At 44.1% G+C, this 17944-nt stretch overlaps 1 protein-coding gene across 1 annotated transcript; it reads right to left on the bottom strand.

The window, feature by feature from the left end:
- Positions 1-15464: 15464 nt before the first annotated feature.
- Positions 15465-17336, bottom strand: DIO3 (iodothyronine deiodinase 3). Its single transcript, XM_023946399.2, has one exon. It carries the CDS (start codon positions 16922-16924, stop codon positions 16100-16102), a length of 825 nt encoding a protein of 274 aa, XP_023802167.1. The 5' UTR covers positions 16925-17336; the 3' UTR covers positions 15465-16099.
- Positions 17337-17944: the final 608 nt, after the last annotated feature.

The following is a 17944-nucleotide window of genomic DNA, read 5'->3' as shown; positions in this document are numbered from 1 at the left end:
ATTGGGTCCATATATTTTTTTTCCTAATAGCATGTATCCAATTGCTTTTCTGAAAGGAGAAGAGATACTGGAAAGCAAGTACTGGAATTCCTTGTGAAAAGTATTAACCATACTTTTCTCTTTGGATTTTTTTTTCATTTCTCAGTACCTGCTTCTCTTGGCATACCAGTTTAATTGTCAGTGGTTCATAAAGTAGCTAGGCAATTCTTCTATGACCTGTGGATGCATATATCCTCCTTCCGGTTTATATTTTTCCTAGCTTTTATTAAGTACTTGTTATAAATAAATGTACCAGTAAGATTCTGCTACTCTAGTTGCTCAGGCATCTTTTCCTTAGTTTTCTTGTTTAAGATGATTGTTTTAATTATTCCTTTATTCTTTCATTTTCCCTCTTTAATATTTTGTCAATTGGAGTGATACTTCACAGAATCACAGATTGTGTAATGGTTTGGTTTGGAAGGAACCTCTGGAGGTCATCTGGTACCACCCCCTTTCTCCAGCAGAGTCAAATGACAAACTTGCCCAGGTCCATGTCCAAATGACTTTTGAATATATTCATGGATAGAGACTCCACAACTTCCTTGGGAAACCTGTGCTACCACTCAGTCACCCTCACAGGAGCAGGGTTTCCTGATGTTCAGATGGGAACTCCCAGGATTCAGTTGATGCCCATTGCCTCTTGTCCTGTTCAATGGGCACCACTGAAAACCTGCACACATTCAAGTATTTATTTACACTGGGAACCTTTTCTCCAGGTAGTACAGTCCTCTACAGGCATTTTTTAGTGTATTGAGTTATTTTAAGGCATTTTAATTTCATACATAACAGACGATCTGCAAGGGTAAAGAGCAGCAGCTGAAGAAATCTAAAACCAGGTAGTTACTACAAACTATTCATATGCCCAGAGCTTTAGTCAGGCTGAATGTAGAATTACAGATTGACTGAGCAGGTGAAGCAAATTTTTCAGACCATGGTTCAAAAACTTTGAGATTAATATAAAGTCCTCTATTAAAATTAGGTGGGGTGTGCTTCCGTATTTTTTTTCATCTTTCAGTAAAAGTTCTAGTTTCAGACTAGCTTTGTCTGGGGCAAGACACTTCTGTTTTTTGTTTCAGTACCCACTATAAGTGCACAAACCTCTTGAAAAATATTTCAGGGAACAATACTGGACAAACTCTATCCAGGAAAGTTAATCTATGAAGAGGGACTTCTAGACAGATATTGTTTCTACACAGAAGATATTAAGATTTTCTCAAAGGTAGATTTTCTGACATTGTCCACTCAAGATATGCATTAGATAAACAGATCCTGATTTGGTCAGTGAATGAACTTGTTTGTTTTTTATACTTTAGATGTTTGTTATATGTTTGTTTATATGTTTGTTATTTTATACTATAAATTTTATACTTTGTAAAATAAAGTCATTCCACGTGGGAACAAGAAAGAGAAATTCTTGAACATCTCCTGGGGAAAAAAAAAAAAGAAAAAAGGAAGATATAATTCAAAAAAGGGATACAATTTAAAACTACTTTGGGTTGTTTGAGTTCTACTGTTTGGTTAAAATAAAGACATTCAATTGAAACACTTGCTATTTTTTATAATGTGAAAATTTGAACCTTTATTTTCCAGAAATGTCTGATTGAAATATATCTACATTTTAAAAGGTTTTTCCACTTTCCCAAGAAACCCATAAATTTAATTTAATTTCTTTTAAGAAGGGGTTCAATGGAAATGACAGTTTTCTGGTAGAGAATTATGTGACAGATTTTTAGCATTTTGTGTAATTCCTTTAACTGAAATACCTCAGTTTTCATTCTATGATAGTTATATAATTTATAAAGATTATTAGTTTGTATTTATGAAGCACTTAAAGACAGAAGATTAATCTCTGAATGGAATTATAAAAAATACTGTGGTAGTCTAAAAGACACCAATGAAATTAAAAGACACTGTCAGGAATACTCTGAATCATGGATATAAATTAATAGTTAGTTTAATTAAGTCATTAAAATCGCTGTAGACTTTGTTGTTCAGAGTTATATCAGTCAGGCATTATGTGCAAAAATGCGTACACAGCTTTTTCTTTCCTACTTAGAAATGGCATCTGTCACTTTACCGTCAAGCCATTTGGGACTGCAAGGTGCTTCTGTACTCTGCCTCACACAACTTCAGTTTTGACTGTCCTGAGTAATTTTGGATCATCAGCAGAACATATAAAGTTCCTATGTACTCTTTATTTGAGGTTACTCAGGAGCAGGCTGAACAGCAGAGATTCCAGCAGAGACCTTGTAACATCCTGCAAGCAGCTTCTTCCCTTCTGACAACTGGCTGCTCATTCCTTCTTTTCCCTCCTTGAAAAAAGCTAATAATACTCAAGAGGACCATTCCTCTTGTGCCATGGTAGCTTCATTCTCTTAAAAGCCTGTGAATTTTCCCAAAGCACCATGGAAATCCATGCATCCATCCATGACATATGCATCTGAGTATCCAAGTATAGAATTGCAACACTGCAGTTATCAGATCATCTTATCCACATGCTCCTTTGGACAAGCCTAATACATTTTTGAGACATGACTTCCATTTCCAGATCTGCATTTCTTTTTCTCCAGTTAAAATCTCTGTCACAGCTGTAACTCCCATCATATTGCCATACTAGGGTAGACTTGTTAAAATATGCAGTCTTTGTCTTCTAAATTATTTGGATACTTACCCTTTGATTCCCCCAGGTACTATTCTGCTTGTTTTTTTCATAAAAAAAGAAGATAAAATGAACAAAATACCACTTATTTTTCTGACTAAATAACTAGCACCAGGGAGTTCATTAAAGAATGCTTATAATGAAAACCAAATTCCAGGAGTTTATTTTATACAAGGAAAACAAAATGAAACAAAGAATCATTTAAGGTAAGGTTCTGCATCTCTCCTAATTAGTTTCTAGCCTGTAACTAATTAAGCATTATTGCCTTTATGAGCTTTCTGATATTATTTTCAGTGTTTTCATTTTCAGATACATATGTAGGCAACTTTTATAGAAAGCAAATTAATCTAGGATTTGGCTCTCACTCAGCTATGTCTGGCATGTACACATCTGAGATCTGTAATAGAAGACAATGTTTTAGAGACTTGCACATTCACATCAGTATCACGTTTCTAAATTTCATAACAATCTTCATTTTCAGCCTTCATACTTCATACTTTGTGCTAGATATCCCTATTGTGTCACTTGGCTTTTCTGCCTATGGAGCACTGAATAAAGCATCGGTAAATTCAATTGGAAATTGCCTGTGCTCTTGACATTTTCTGGTATTGAAAACGTAGCAACAAACACATCAATTCTGTTTTTCAGTTTGCTTTAAACTTATAGAAATGGTGCAACTTCTGCCTGTTTCTAATTACTCCTGAAAAGCCAGTAAGGGGTAGTATGAAGTATCATTCAGGAGGATGATTCAGAGTCACCTGGAAGATTTAGCTTTTGTTCTTTGATGACATTCTCCTTGCTAAGGCTGACGTGTGCTGCCCAGACCAGAGTTGTTCGTAGTCAAGGCACAAAATCACACCGATGGGTTCAGAGATGGTGAGGACATTATTTTTCTTAGAAATAATAAAAATAAAGAAACAGAAGTGGCTTAAGGAGTTGTTCTATTACTGACAGCATCTTCTGTGGAAAATTGAAATCTCTGCAGCTCATCAATGACATCAGCAGTTACCAAATATTTGAGCTCATCACTGCTACACTGTTATGACAAACATTCAAAACAGGATGCCTGTATTTAAATAGGCACACAAATCTATAATGATAATGAATTTTTTAGATAGTGTGATGTTTAGCCGAGTTGGACCTCATACTCATTCACTGAGATTTGAGGATATCTGTCACCGAGAATTAACAACTTTACTGACACAAGGAAGACTAAGTACAGATTTAAAAGTCTAACATTAGATTAATAAATGTGTTAATATTTTGACCTGTTTCCTAGAGATTTTTCTTTTTTTGTCTTAAAAACACCCAAAGTGAGTAAAGCAATTTTTAAATGTCTTGGCCTGGTAGTTACAGCATCTTAGAATCATAGAATTGTTTGGGTTGGAAGGGACCTTAAAGATCATCAAGTTCCAGTCCCCCTGCCACTTTCCACTAAACCACATTGCTCCAAGTGCCATCCAACCTGTTCTTGAACACTTCCAGGAATGAGGCACCCACAACTTCTCTGGGCAGCATGTTCCTGTGTCTCACTACCCTCTGGGTAAAGAATATCTTCCTTATATCTAATGACTCCTCTTTTACTTTGAAACCATTCCCCCTTTGTCCTGTCTGTGTAAAAAGTTGCACTCCCTCTTTTTGATGAGCTCCCTTTAGGTACTGGAAGTCCACAATGAACTGGAGCCTTAGCTTCTCCAGACTCTCTTCTCCAATTTCTCCAACTCTCAGCCTTTCCTTGCAGGAGAGGTGCTCCAACACTCTGATCCCTTTCATGGTCCTCCTCTGGACTCGCTCCAACAGGTCCATGTCTTTCTAGTGTTGAGGGCCCCAGAACTGGATGCAGAACTCCAGATGGGGTCTCATGAGAGCAGAGTAGAGGAACAGGACCACCTCCCTTGACCCACTGGCCACACTGCTTTGGGTACAGCCCAGGAGTTAAAACATACTCCAGTTTTAGTATTAAATTTAGTATTGGTACAATCAAATTAAAAAAAGTTAGTCAAGATTTCTTAAAGACACATGGAGTAGAAGCAAAATCCTACCAAAATGAAAAGCAAGTTTATTGCTATTCCACAACTTTTGGTATGAGGCAGTGGAACAGAAAAGCCTTGTATGAGCTGGATGTAAAATGAGCAGTTTCAGTATGATTGTTTTATTTTAGGTAGACAAATAAATACATGTGTATATGTGTATAAAATCCTTCATCTAATTGTGATTCTTGAGTTGTCTTGATCGCTCATATCTTCCTGACTTACTGCATTAATGCTACTATTTTATATGGATTCTTTTCTATTTCATTTTACACTGTTCTCACCTTTTCTTAAGTAAATCTCACTCATCCTACCTCCATTTCTCAATGATGTGTTTATTTTCACAGTTCTCTCAACCATCTCTTGCACAGACAAGCTTGCTGACCATTTTTCAGTAACTTTTGAGACCTAAGTATGTACTTTCTTCACATGATCAGCTGGTAATTTAGAATCTAGGTCTCTTCATGCTCTTATTTCCTGGCAGCTTTGTCTAAAAACTATCATGGGGCAGCCAGCCATCCTCAAGTGCTTCATGCAAAAGCTGATGTCTACAGAACTCAGATAGCGATTGTCTTTAGGGATCTTTATTGAACACCCAGTGTATGTGCTTACCTTAAAGTATATTTATTCAGTGTGTCACATGAGAATCTGCACAGCAGATAACAGCAATTAGTGGAACTTCAGTCCTAAGCTGAAAATAACTCTTTTGTAATAGAAGCCGCTTCATTCCTCATGCTCAAAAAATAAAGGAACGAGCATTGAAACAAGGAAAATGAGCTGATAACTTTACTATAGCTTAGTAACTTGGATTTTTTTTCTAATAACATGGGAAATTCTTCAAACAGTAGGATAAAGATTTATGTTTTTCTTATCAGGGATAGTATTTACAGCAGCTCCTGAAGATAACCCTCTCCTGCGTTAAAATGCTTTTTTAAAAATCACTGCCAGAAGCAGGCATAAATTCTCCCCTTCCTATGTTCACTGTTGGACCAGTGATTTCTGTGCTGCCTCTGACATACCAGGCATATGGCATTGCTGGTATTCAGATAGGATAAATTATGCCGTAGACCTGATGTTTCTTTGCTAGTTTTACAATATAGCATATAATTTTTTAAAAATATAAACCCGAGTAAAGCTGTCCTATAAAGAAAGCTCTCAAATGGTCATAGGCTTAATGTCCCTCCATTCTTTCTAGAGGGAGAAAAATGACTAAAACTTGAAGTCAGACTCTGGCATGCTTGAATACCATATGCCTGCACTATTGAGAGACTGGAGCAGAGTATCTGGAGAAAGATGAGAGAGTGTGGGTGGCAATAGAAAAAACAACCACGACTGTAAGTTAGCAAGATAATATCCTTACTTTCTTCTGTGGGTCTCAAGAGTGATTAAAAAAACATTGGTGTTTTAAAAATATTGCTGAGGACTACAGTGTGACTCATAATGCTTCAGAGAATGGAATTCTTGGAAGTTTCACTGTAATGCCAGATTTTAGAATGGAGGGCAGCAGAGCTGCAGAGAAGTAACATGAGGCTATGTTGAAGGATAAAGAACATTTCTGATGAAATTCAGTTGAGAGAGAAAGAAAGGAAAAGAATGGGCCTGGGGAGATATGACAAGACAATTACTTATACTGGGAACTGTTGCTTGCACTGATGGGAACGTTTCACTGCTTTTTGAAGTTTTATTGGCCAGCACACCTGCCTACACAACACTTGGTCATATGCACAGCAGGGGAAGATAAGTAACCATGCTGACCAGTCAGACAATGAAAGCAATTACAAGCAAGTCCAAAAGTCTATCCTAGAGCTGACCTAGAAGCTTTAGATAAAACTTTTTTCTTTTCTTTTCTTTTCTTTTCTTTTCTTTTCTTTTCTTTTCTTTTCTTTTCTTTTCTTTTCTTTTCTTTTCTTTTCTTTTCTTTTCTTTTCTTTTCTTTTCTTTTCTTTTCTTTTCTTTTCTTTTCTTTTCTTTTCTTTTCTTTTCTTTTCTTTTCTTTTCTTTTCTTTTCTTTTCTTTTCTTTTCTTTTCTTTTCTTTTCTTTTCTTTTCTTTTCTTTTCTTTTCTTTTCTTTTCTTTTCTTTTCTTTTCTTTTCTTTTCTTTTTTCTTTTCTTTTCTTCCCCTTCCCCTTCCCCTTCCCCTTCCCCTTCCCTTCCCCTTCCCTTCCCTGACTATGACATTGTCCAGGTTATGAAATTTCCAGGTTCAGATCCGTGGACATGGGCTGGGCTTGTACCAGAATATCTTCCTTTAAGTGAGTGTCCTCAATATCTGGCATCTGAGGTAGGATTGAGTTCTCCCTATTGCTCATATTGGAAGCCTAAATGCTAAAATTCAGGCTTTTTATTTATTATTTTTAAGAGCATTCCTATAAGCTAGGTCTCTCCTATAAACTCTAGTTTGTGCATATTATTAAGTGAAATACATTGGTTCATAGTTCTGAAAATGTACCAATGGCTTAAACATAGATAATGCTGCTGTCTGGATAGAAAATTTATGTATCTTGTAAACATTTAATGATTATTTGTCTGATAATTCACTTCTGAAAACTGTCATTACTTGATATTTGGTATTTCCTCGCTGAAAAAAAAAAGCCATGTAATCATCAAGGAAGCAAATATGGCAACATCCATGTAAGTGATAGCTCTATATCAAGTCAAAATAAATATTTTAAGTGAACAATTATTTGATGCATTCTTGGCTGAAATTTCTTCATTTAATTTGATCGATGAAGTGTTTGTATAAATTAACTGATTATAACCAATTCCTGAACAATTCATGAAAAGGAAGACATACTACAGACCTGGGAATTTGAATAATGTATATTTTATTTTGCTTGAATAACTGGAAAATGTGTATTTTTGCATTGGCCAAAATGGACAATTCCAAAATGGAATTTTCAATACTTTTTTTCCTGGAAAATTTAATTTAGTTACATTTAGAAATTAAACATCTTAAATGAAAAAGTTGGTCTATTATGAAAATGAGGATTGGGTTTTGTGTTTTTTGTGTTTTACTTCTAATGTTTTTATGTTATAATGAATTCTTGGTAGAATAATTTTGCAGTTTTCAGAAGAATGGCACATGGATTTTAACCAGGTTGAACTGGCAATTGGGTGGATAAAAATTTTGATTAAAATTTTTTCCAGATTTCCTGTGCTTATGGTCTACCAATTCCTTCATTTCCCAAAGCAGTGAACTGAGAAATGTCTATTCATTATGGGGTCAGTGCAACCAATTTTCTCTCATATTGTCTGTCACCCAGTAAATTTCATAGTATGTGAACACAGCCAGACTACTACGATCTCGGCAGTAAAATCTACAATGCATGATGATAGTAGGTTCCCAAATAAACAGGACTTAGGACAGAATGAAAAAATGCACCAAAAATTTGAGTAAACAGCAGCAAGTCAATCTGCATCTTCTCAGTTTGTGTAGGAGAGATAAGTCAGAGCTGGGAAACATTTTCTGTTATGCGCATTAATGGATGTACAACTCATCCAATCACTCGGGAGCTAATACTGCACTTTTTGTTCTATGCATAAAAAATGTCATGCCAAATGACTCTGAGTGGTATCCATAATGATGAATTTACAGCCATCAGTAAGGACACTTCTTCGATTGTCTGCATTAAAGCAGCAGATGATTATGATCCCATCCAGTGATGCTTTTCCTTGGCCTTATTAAAAAGAACAGCATACAAGGCAATCATACCCTTGGGTATCTTTTGACTTGCTCAAAAGTATGACTTAAGTGTTGATTTCTTTTCTAAAAAACCCCAAATTCCATTTTGCAATGATGACACATCCATCGTCTAAAAACAAACGGCATGGGAATTGCAATAAATGCCCTGATTGCTCACCTGGTAGCAAAAATAGCACCAGGTTTCAGAGACAATATCTGTCTTTGAATGTCTTTCAGCTGTCAGGGCTGTGCATTGGAATAGATAATCTTCTCCCTCTTCTCATTGTCCACAGTTTGGCCCTTATCTCATGCATTTGTAGTACAGTGCTGTGGTCCTTCTTAGAGACCTCAGTGGCTTCTTCCCCATCTTCTGGCTAGTGAACCACTGCCTTACTGCATTGAGCAAGAGGGACTTGACAAATCTAGGAATGGGGGGTGAGTCAGCAGGCACTTTCAATAACTGGAAAGACAAAATAAACCCCGATTTTCCTTTTTGTCCAGTCTCTTTTCTTGGGTTTAGATTTACTAACAAACCAGAAGATTCCAAAGTGATTTCATAGTGAAAGTGATTTCATAGTGACACAGAATATGTGGTAAAAGAAAAAAGATCTTTGCAGTTTCCAACAGTGTCTGCAGGAAGTGCTAATATACATCTCTCTGGGTAGCTTCCTATCCAGCTTTAAAAAACAGATGTACTTCTATGGTACGTACCAATTTGTTTCTGTTCGACTGATAAATCACTATGGAGTTCCTTCAAACCTGTCTTTGTGTTCATGAAAAGGCACCAGAAGACTTTTTCTCAGTAAAAAAAACCAACAAAATGCAAGATCCATGGCATTTCTTCCTCAATCTGCTCTTTTTTCTTCCAGTCTGTTCCTCCCAATAGAAAACTTCTGGAATTTATTATGGCTGAATGAATCAACTGAAGACAACTCATGGGAATAGGAGAGGTCCGGACGGTCAGTTCCGGGGAACAGTTCCAAATTCTTTTGTTGCTTTTGCTTACCATACTTTTGCTCTGATCAGGTAGATAGAAAAATTGACTCAGTTTGATGTCATGGTAGATTATTTAATATCAACGTTACTTCAGTTGACTAAACATTGTCAGAAATGCACACAGATCTGCATGTACATCAAAGAAACTAAAGCCCAGCATAATCATTCCAGTGGTATGCATTCTAGAGAGGGCAATATACAATTAAATGATTAAATGAAATAGAGGGAGCTAGACAACTGAGTTTCACCTAATCTCTTCCATTTCCTCACAACTGTTTATTATTCACCAGCACACATGCAATGGATGTGTTCCACTTCTGAGTGAGAAAACATAGAAATTAACTTTGTAATAAAAAAAAGTATATTTATCACTTCTTGAAATAACAATTTTATTTTATAAAATGCATAACTCCCTGCCTCTCCCTTTGCAATACACTTTCCAAATACACTTTGGGCTAATTTTGATCTCTGCAATTGTATGCATCTGTGTGTTAGTGGCACAGTATGTTCTCTATGTCCAGCAGCCTTGTGCCCTATTCTTTCTTGATTGTCCTTCATCACAAATGGAAAGTGATCAAATAAACAATGTTTTTTTTCTTGCTTGGAATTGTGCAACTTCCAGAATTTCTTCAGCTTGGTGCCATAGTTTTTTTAAGGGTCACTTCCATTGGAACAATTCTTAAAATTCATAAGATATACATTAAAATTTTATTTATAATGTAATAAAATGTATTTTAAAATAAACATACATTTCAAAATTTATCCACATGTTATTAAATTATTTTTTTTATTCTTAGGAATTATTCTCACTATCAAGTCTTTGGCACTAAAGATATCTTTGACATAATTATTCTTGCAAAGTTATATGAACTCAGAGAAACCTGTGGAAGACGTTTCAACAAAATTTTTAAAATTTCCGATACTTGAAGTGAGGTTCTATGCAGTGACATCTCATTTAATTTCTGTAAGATGGTATATAATTTGAGAATTTATATGTGACAACCGGTAGTGATGAAATAACTATACTGAATTTTTGTCTACTGCAAGGGATTAGCTCAGTTAGTTAGAACACGGTAGTCATAATGCCAGGGTTGTGGGTTTCATCCCCATATGGGCCATTCATATAAGAGTTCAGCTTGATAATCCTTGTGGGTCCCTTCCAGCTCAGAATATGCTGGGATTCTGAATGTATATCCTGACTGACTCTTCAGGCAAGAAAAGCAAGACGCAAGAAAAATAGAAATATGACCCTAAAAATACAACCTGGGGTGACTTGGAATGGAATGTAAAAATCTGGTCAAATGCAGATACTGAAGCACTAGTTGCTTTATAAACCTAATATGGTGAGAAGATGGACATGAAAGAATGAAAGCTTTGTCATGGTTCTTACCCTCATTGCTAGGGGTTTCAGTAAAATCCAAATCTGTTTATAATTTTCTATTATGCCCATTGCTTTAAAATGGATAATGAATGCCCTTCTGCTAGGAACTATGTGCCGGTTCATTCTTGAGGACTCCAGTAAGAAATGGAGCTTATAAAATAAAAAATAAAAAAAAAGAATAAAAAAAAAGCCATAAAGCTTATGGCTTTATCAGACTTCCAGGGATCACCTCCGTGTTGGGGCAATTCTGGGCACTGGGGGGTTCTGTAGGGGGTTGAGCTACCTTACCCCATATGGCCATGTCCTAAAGGTCCTTTTAAGGTGGAGGATATTTATTACTTGAAAGGAAATGGAAGCAGATGCTTCCATGAGCAAAGTCAGGATGAAGCTATTAATTTGCCAAAGAGAGATGAAAAAACCAACAGATCTGGTCTTCGGAGATCAGCACAGGAACTCCATGGACCAGTCAGAAGGAGCCTTAGTTTTGAGGGCACAAGTCCTGAGAAGGATTCTCATACAAAACATACTGGCTGAAGGATTTTAACCTTGTTCTGTATTGATTTTCACCTAGGAAGTACTGAATACTGTTTGCAATTCTAGTTAAGATGTTTTTGGCCATTGAGTGATAGTGCATCTACCACTTCCAAAACCTCTGAAGAAACAGGTGGAAGGCTAAGAAGATGAGAAATGCATGAGTTAGTCGATTAAGTGGAGGTCATAAATGAACCCCGCTTTTCAAGAGGCATCATCAAACATTTGTCTGAAAAGATAAATTTGCAAAGAGGGAAGCAGGTGTCAAATTCCCTTTTGGCAGCTGGATCTTAAAAGCAATTAGAATGAAAAGCTACCTGATCTAAAGCTCAAGACACCAGGAGGATGTGCCTTAACAAGTGGAAGGAAACACATATCCATGGGGTTTACAACTCTCATGCTGTAGGGAGGATGCAGAACAGTAAGGAAATGTGCTGACATGCCTAAATTGTGGCAGGATATAGGAGCCTGGCACTGGCAGGGAAGAGGAACTTGAGGATGATTTTTGAGCTCTGTATGCAAACAGCTGTCTGTCTTCCACAGCATGCTGTAGAAAAATAGAGGTTTTGAACCATTAGAAAAGCAAAGGAAGTGCTATAGCCCAGATTTTGATCATAATTACACCCAGGTGGTTCTGAAGTGACTACACCCGTGTCATTGAAGTTACACCAGTGCAAAACTTGTGTGAGAACTGAATTGAGCTCTTTGTTTTCTTGCATTTGTGTACCAAAAGAGTACTCTAACAGCTCTTAGTAAATAATAAATTAATAATGATATGATTATCTCCCTTATGACTGGAAGAAGTACAGAAAAATAAGTGTCAGAGTAAGAATATGCTTGCAAGATTATTTGAATGTGTCATTTCTACATTTGTATTGAGTATAGGATGCTTTGCTGGACTAATTTTAATTTCTGGACAAACTTAAATTTTTATTTCAAACATCAGAAACATCTGATGTAGTCAGGTAGTATGTAGTGAACAATAGAAAGACTACAACATACAGGTCATAGTTCAAATGAGCCAGACCTTTGGTCTTTGCATAGCAAAGTACCTTTAAATCCCCAGCAGAAAGCTGTAACGAAAACAACTAATGAAGACAAGTGTTTTTTTCTGTCTCCCTGCTGTAAAGCAAATAATATTTTAGTAGTTGGTTTCGTTTGTGTTTCCCCATTTGTGTCTCAGAATACACCAGATTGCAATGTTACATCACATTTTTAATGACTGGAACCATGTCCTGAGATCCCCCTCTGACCACAGCACAACTTCTTTCCTTTCTCCTCCTGGCTAAAGGACTGTATGTAATTATGATGAGGACATAATTCAATTAATTATTGACAGAACATGTAATTGCCACTCAGATCTCTCTCTGATAAATCTCTCCGCACTCTCTGACTTCTGTTTGTCATGCACTAGGGAGGTGGAAAGGCACTAAAAATGCGTTTTAAAGATAGGACGTTTCTCAATCCTTTGTATCAGTCGGAGAGGCTTCTGCCGCCCTGGGCTCTTTAGATGTACAACGTATTGTTCTCGTCTGTGCTAAACAAGTATCCCCGAGAAAGCTCAGTGGGATGGAAGCTTATGATTCATTTTAAGTGGAGGATATAATAGGAGCAGATAACTTTGATTTGTGCAAAGGAAAAGTGTGATCTCTTTCAGGGATTCCAGGAATTCATAGCAAATTTTTCTTCTGTTGCTGATTAAAGAGAAAGTGATAAATAAGAGCTCTGTGTTTGGTTTAAAGGAGGAATGTAGCTTTAGAAAGCTGACTTATTTAGGGGGAAAAAAAATCCTGACCTCATATAGCCTTTGACCAAGATCTGCTAGTAGTAGAGTAAAGATGAGGCTGTTTCTGTTATTATTATTAAAGCCCACAGTGACCATTTCTGTCTGTATGACCGGAAAATATCCTGGGGGCCAGGCTGGGGTGGGGATGTGCCCGGGTCCTGCCCGTAACTTCGGATTACAACTAAAGCTTGCCAAAAGCGGATAAAGGAAAGAGATAACGAGGTGAGAAAGCAAAGAATGGCTTTATTGTAAAGTCAGGAAAACTAAGCTAAAAAAAAAAAAAAAAAAAAGAGAAAAAAAAAAAAAGAGAGAGAGAGAGAAAGAGTAATCGCATACACAGAGGCTGCCCTTGTAGCCGAGAGACCCGCTGCTCCTCTCCCTTTGGTTTTTACGGCAGGACGTGCGCAGGGCTGGGAAAGGCGCCGCAGGGCGGGGGCCGCGCCGGGAGCCGCGGGCAGCCGGGCGGGGCGGGGCGGGGGCTCTGCTGTCCCGCAGCGGGGCACGGCGAGGTGTCCTGGTGCTCGGCACTCTGGTACCAGCGAGGAGCGCTCATTCGCCTCTCGTGGGGTGGCGGGAGGGAGCCGAGGCTGATGTGCCGGTGCACCAGGCGGGAGGCACTGACGGGGGCTGGCCGCGGCTCAGGCATCCACACCTTTGCCGTGCCTGGGCGGGCGCTGCCCGTGCCGGGGGAGCGGGGTGATGCCGAGGAGAGCGGGGTGATGCCGAGGAGAGCGGGGTGATGCTGAGGAGAGCGGGGTGATGCCGAGGAGAGCGGGGTGATGCCGAGGAGAGCGGGGTGATGCCGGGGGGAGCGGGGTGATGCCGAGGAGAGCGGGGTGATGCCGGGGGGAGCGGGGTGATGCCGAGGAGAGCGGGGTGATGCCGGGGGGAGCGGGGTGATGCCGAGGAGAGCGGGGTGATGCCGGGGGGAGCGGGGTGATGCCGAGGAGAGCGGGGTGATGCCCTGCCGCAGCCTGTCCTGCTGGCTCTGCCGCCGAGGCTCCGCTCCGCTCCGGGACCTCGCAGAGGGCTCTGTGCTTGGCGCCCAGCGTCCGGGCAGGGGAAGCAAGAGCACCTCAGGGTGGGCTCTCGCCCCGCCGGCCCAGCATCAGCCGGAGGCACCCGAGCCGGGCAGAAGCGGTGCCTTGAGTCCGGCGCCGGGGGCCCGCTCTCGGGGGCAGCGGGAAGGGGACGAAGGGCTGAACGGGTTTCCAGCCCGTCACAGCAGGCCAGGCGGGTCAGCCCGAAGCGGGCACCTGAGCCGGATGCTTTGGCAGCTCAACAGAGCGGCCCGATTTTCAGGGGGGCTGCGGGGGCGAAGGGGCCGGACGAGCGGAGTCAAAGCGTCTGATTTCTCTGTGAGGGACCACTCGCTGCTGCTTTTGTTGCGGGGAGAGGCGGGAGCGACTACGCGTGCTGGCCTAAACCGTGAATGGTGAAAGACTGGAAGGAACAGTGCGGGTCCAGAGGAGCACTGTCAAGGCAGGGGCTGTAAGGCCCTTACAAACAGCTGCCCGCAGGTTCAGTTTAGCACTGCGGGCGCCACTCGGTGCCCAGCTGCGGAGAGCGGCGTCCGCCGCTTGCCCTACCTTCGGGACGTGCACCCCTCTCCTAAACTGAGGGGCTTAACAGCTCAGGCGCCTCGTCCCGCTGCTCTCAAGGACGTGGAGGCGTTCAGAGGCGCCACGGGTGATCTTTACAGACCCACTGTTTCTGGGCAGCTTTGTACGGCTCCCGCGGAGATTGAGGGATGCTCTCCACACCCTGTCTCACCTGTCGGGATCCGAGAGAGCAAGGCTCGGCACCCCGTACCCTTTGGAGCGCAGCTGCCGGGCCCCGGGAGCGGGGCTGGGCCTGGCACGGCCGGGCTGGGCGCTGCCCTCCTGCCCGAGCCCCTCAGCCGCGCTTCTCCGCAGGTGCGGATCGCGCTGCCCCCGTCCGGGCTCCGACACCAGGCGTCCTCTGCGGGGAGGCTCTCCCGCCCAGGACGGCTTTCCCCAGACTGTGATTTGGTCGGGACTCACTCGCCTGCACGGCGCCGGTCTGCCCCGCACCTTCGCCCTCCAGGGCTCAGGGCTCAATCCGGGGCCGGCTCGCCGGGGTCACGGAGGGAGCAGGCGGTCCTCCTGCCCGGTATGCTCCCCCAGGAGCCCCGGAAGTTTGCATTTCCCCGCGGGGACACCCAGTACTCTCCCCTTCCTCCGGGTCGCGGGCGGTGCGCGCTCCTGCCGCCGCCGAGCCCCCGGCAGCGCATCCTCTCCCGCCTGCCCCTCCTCGGCTGCGGGGGGTGTTGCGAGGTAGGCAAAAGGGAAAGTGAACGTAGCGCTCTGAAGATAGAGAAAGGCAGTCAACCTTAGACGTGTAGTTACTCAACCTTTATTATTTAAAAAAATTCATAAAAAAAGGAAGGTGAACGAACGTCTTACAAAACCCCCCCACATAAATAGGACATTCCGTCCAGCTCTGGCTATTGGCAGTTCTAGTATTTGACAACATCAGACGCGATTTCCTGGCATTAGAGAAACCCATTTCAAAATCGGTCATCACAAAGAAATACTAGAAATCCCAGTTAGCACTTGCTAGGCAGCACGGAGCACTTGTACACAACTTTTCAGACACACACCCGCGCACACACGCAGCTGGGAGCAGATCCCGTAGGAAGATAGCCTCCTTAAAAAATAGTAAAGGCTTCTTAAAAAAAAAAAAAAAAAAAAAAAAAGAAAAAAAAAAGAAGAAAAAAAAAGGAAAGAAAGAGAGTTATTTACAAAACGCACATGGAAATTCAGTATTGACAGAGCGTGGCTGGCAAATCAACATGATTTGAATAGAGAAAGGACTATGGCACGTCTTGCTCGAAAGCTCGCACAGCAGCCTCCTTCGAGTGTCCCCGCGGGAAGACAGCTCCTGCCATCCGCGACGCAGTGCCTTCTCCCTCCCCACCTCTCCTCCCGCCCTCCCTCGCCTCTCCACCCCTGCGCTTCTTGCCAGGTCCTTTTTACACTTGGATGACCACCGTGCTGGGGCTCTGGAGCCGGGTTTTGTACTGGTCTAGCCAGCTCCTCAGCTCCGAGATCTTGTAGCCCTCTGGTCCTCTGCCTCCCTGGTACATCACCTTCTCCTCCTGAATGATGTAGAGCCTCTCGAAGTAGGCACCGTAGGCGGCGCTGGAAGCATTGTCCATGGTGTCCACGGCCAGGGGGCAATCGGGCGCCCCTTCCCTCATCAGCTGAGCTGCCCGCAGCCTGTCCTGGAGGCACTGGTGCTTGGGGATGTTGTAGGCTGCATCCGAGCTGACCCAGCCGTCGGAGGGGTGTGCTTCTTCGATGTACACCAGCAGGAAGTCGGCAATGTCCACGAAGTGCGCGGCCAGGCGCTGGAAGGACCTCAGGCGGGCCATGAACGGGGGTCAGGTGCAGCTGCCGAAGTTGAGGATGAGGGGTCTCTTGCCGCGGGCGAAGTCCAGGATGCGGAGCCTCTTCTGCCCGTCCAGCTGGATCACCTCGGGGTTAGGGGCCAAGGAACCCACGTGCGCCGACTTGAAGAAGTCCAGCTTCTGCCCGTGCCACACGGCTTTCAGCGACTCCAGCGTGAACATGCGGTTGGAGTCGGACACGCAGACCGGGGGGTCGTCGGGGGGCGGCTCCTCGCTGGCGCTGGCCGCCTCCTCCGCCGTGGGCATCGTCAGCATCTTCTTCCTAATGCACAGAAAATCCAGGAGCCAGAGCATCACGGCGGTGAGCAGGAAGCGGGGAAATAGGAGGATGCAGGCGGCCGCCTGGGTGAGCAGCTGCAAGGTGTGAACGCCGACGGAGTGGAGCATCGCAGCGGCTTGTGCTGCAGGGCGCTGGCTGCCGGGGGGCCCCCACGCACCCTGCGTGCCGGGGTCTGTGCAGCACAGCTGAGATCCCGCTTCTCTTTAAGCCCATTTTATAGTCAGGGATTTAAATGAAAAGTGACTCCACCTCCGTCCAGAACCCGCCCCTCTGGAACTTGAGCCTGGGGATTACCTACCCCTCCACTCTAATGACCTAAAAATACACAGACAAAAGGGGAGAGAGCCCCGGCGAGAGCCGCGAGGGACGTGCAACGGAGCAGGGTGCAGCCGCTATCAGGCGGGGCAGAGAGTCCGACACAGGGCATCGCCGGGGTCCCCGGCCCCAGATAGCGGCGGGCGCTCCCAGACAGCCCCGCCAAGGACAATGCAACAGGCACAGCCCGCCCCCGGCCCGGCTCCCCACGGGCTGTGCGGGCACGGGGCCGGGGCGGGAGCGGGGGCCGTCCCGGCAGCGCCTGCAGGTGACAGGGACGGGCCGCCCTCGCCGCGTCCCTTCCCGCGCCTTCCTCCCCTCCCCGCTCCGGCAGCCCGGTCGCCCCCCGAGCACAGCCTCCGCCCCACCGCACGCTCCGGCGCCGGGGAGCACCCGGGTCTCGAACCCTCGGCCACATCCTCCGGCGGCGGCGGCGGCGGGACGGGCGGCGGGCGCTGCCCCGGCCCCGCTTTTCCCCCGGGCCCGCGCCAGGCGGGTCGGGCCCCGGCGGCGGCGGCGGCCCCGGCGCGGGGGCACCAGGTGGGCGCGGGCCGGTGGGCGCTGCCCCGGGCGGAGGAGGGGCGCGGGCGGCCGCCAGAGGGAGCTGTTGGCCGAGAAGCCGCGGCGCCGGCGGGAGCGCGGGGCCCTCAGCCCCGGCCGGGGTGTCCGCGCCCGGCCCCGGCCCCGCCACCTGCCCGGGCCCCGCCACCTGCCCGGGCCCCGCCACCTGCCCGGGCCCCGCCACCTGCCCCGGCCCCGCCACCTGCCCGGGCCCCGCCACCTGCCCCGGCCCCGCCACCTGCCCGGGCCCC

This window comes from Cyanistes caeruleus, chromosome 6, assembly GCF_971803275.1.
Source record: "Cyanistes caeruleus chromosome 6, bCyaCae1.hap1.1, whole genome shotgun sequence".
In the NCBI taxonomy this organism is placed as follows: domain Eukaryota; kingdom Metazoa; phylum Chordata; class Aves; order Passeriformes; family Paridae; genus Cyanistes; species Cyanistes caeruleus.
The sequence above is the reverse complement of the archived record's forward strand: the minus strand, read 5'-3'. Positions and strand labels throughout refer to the sequence as shown.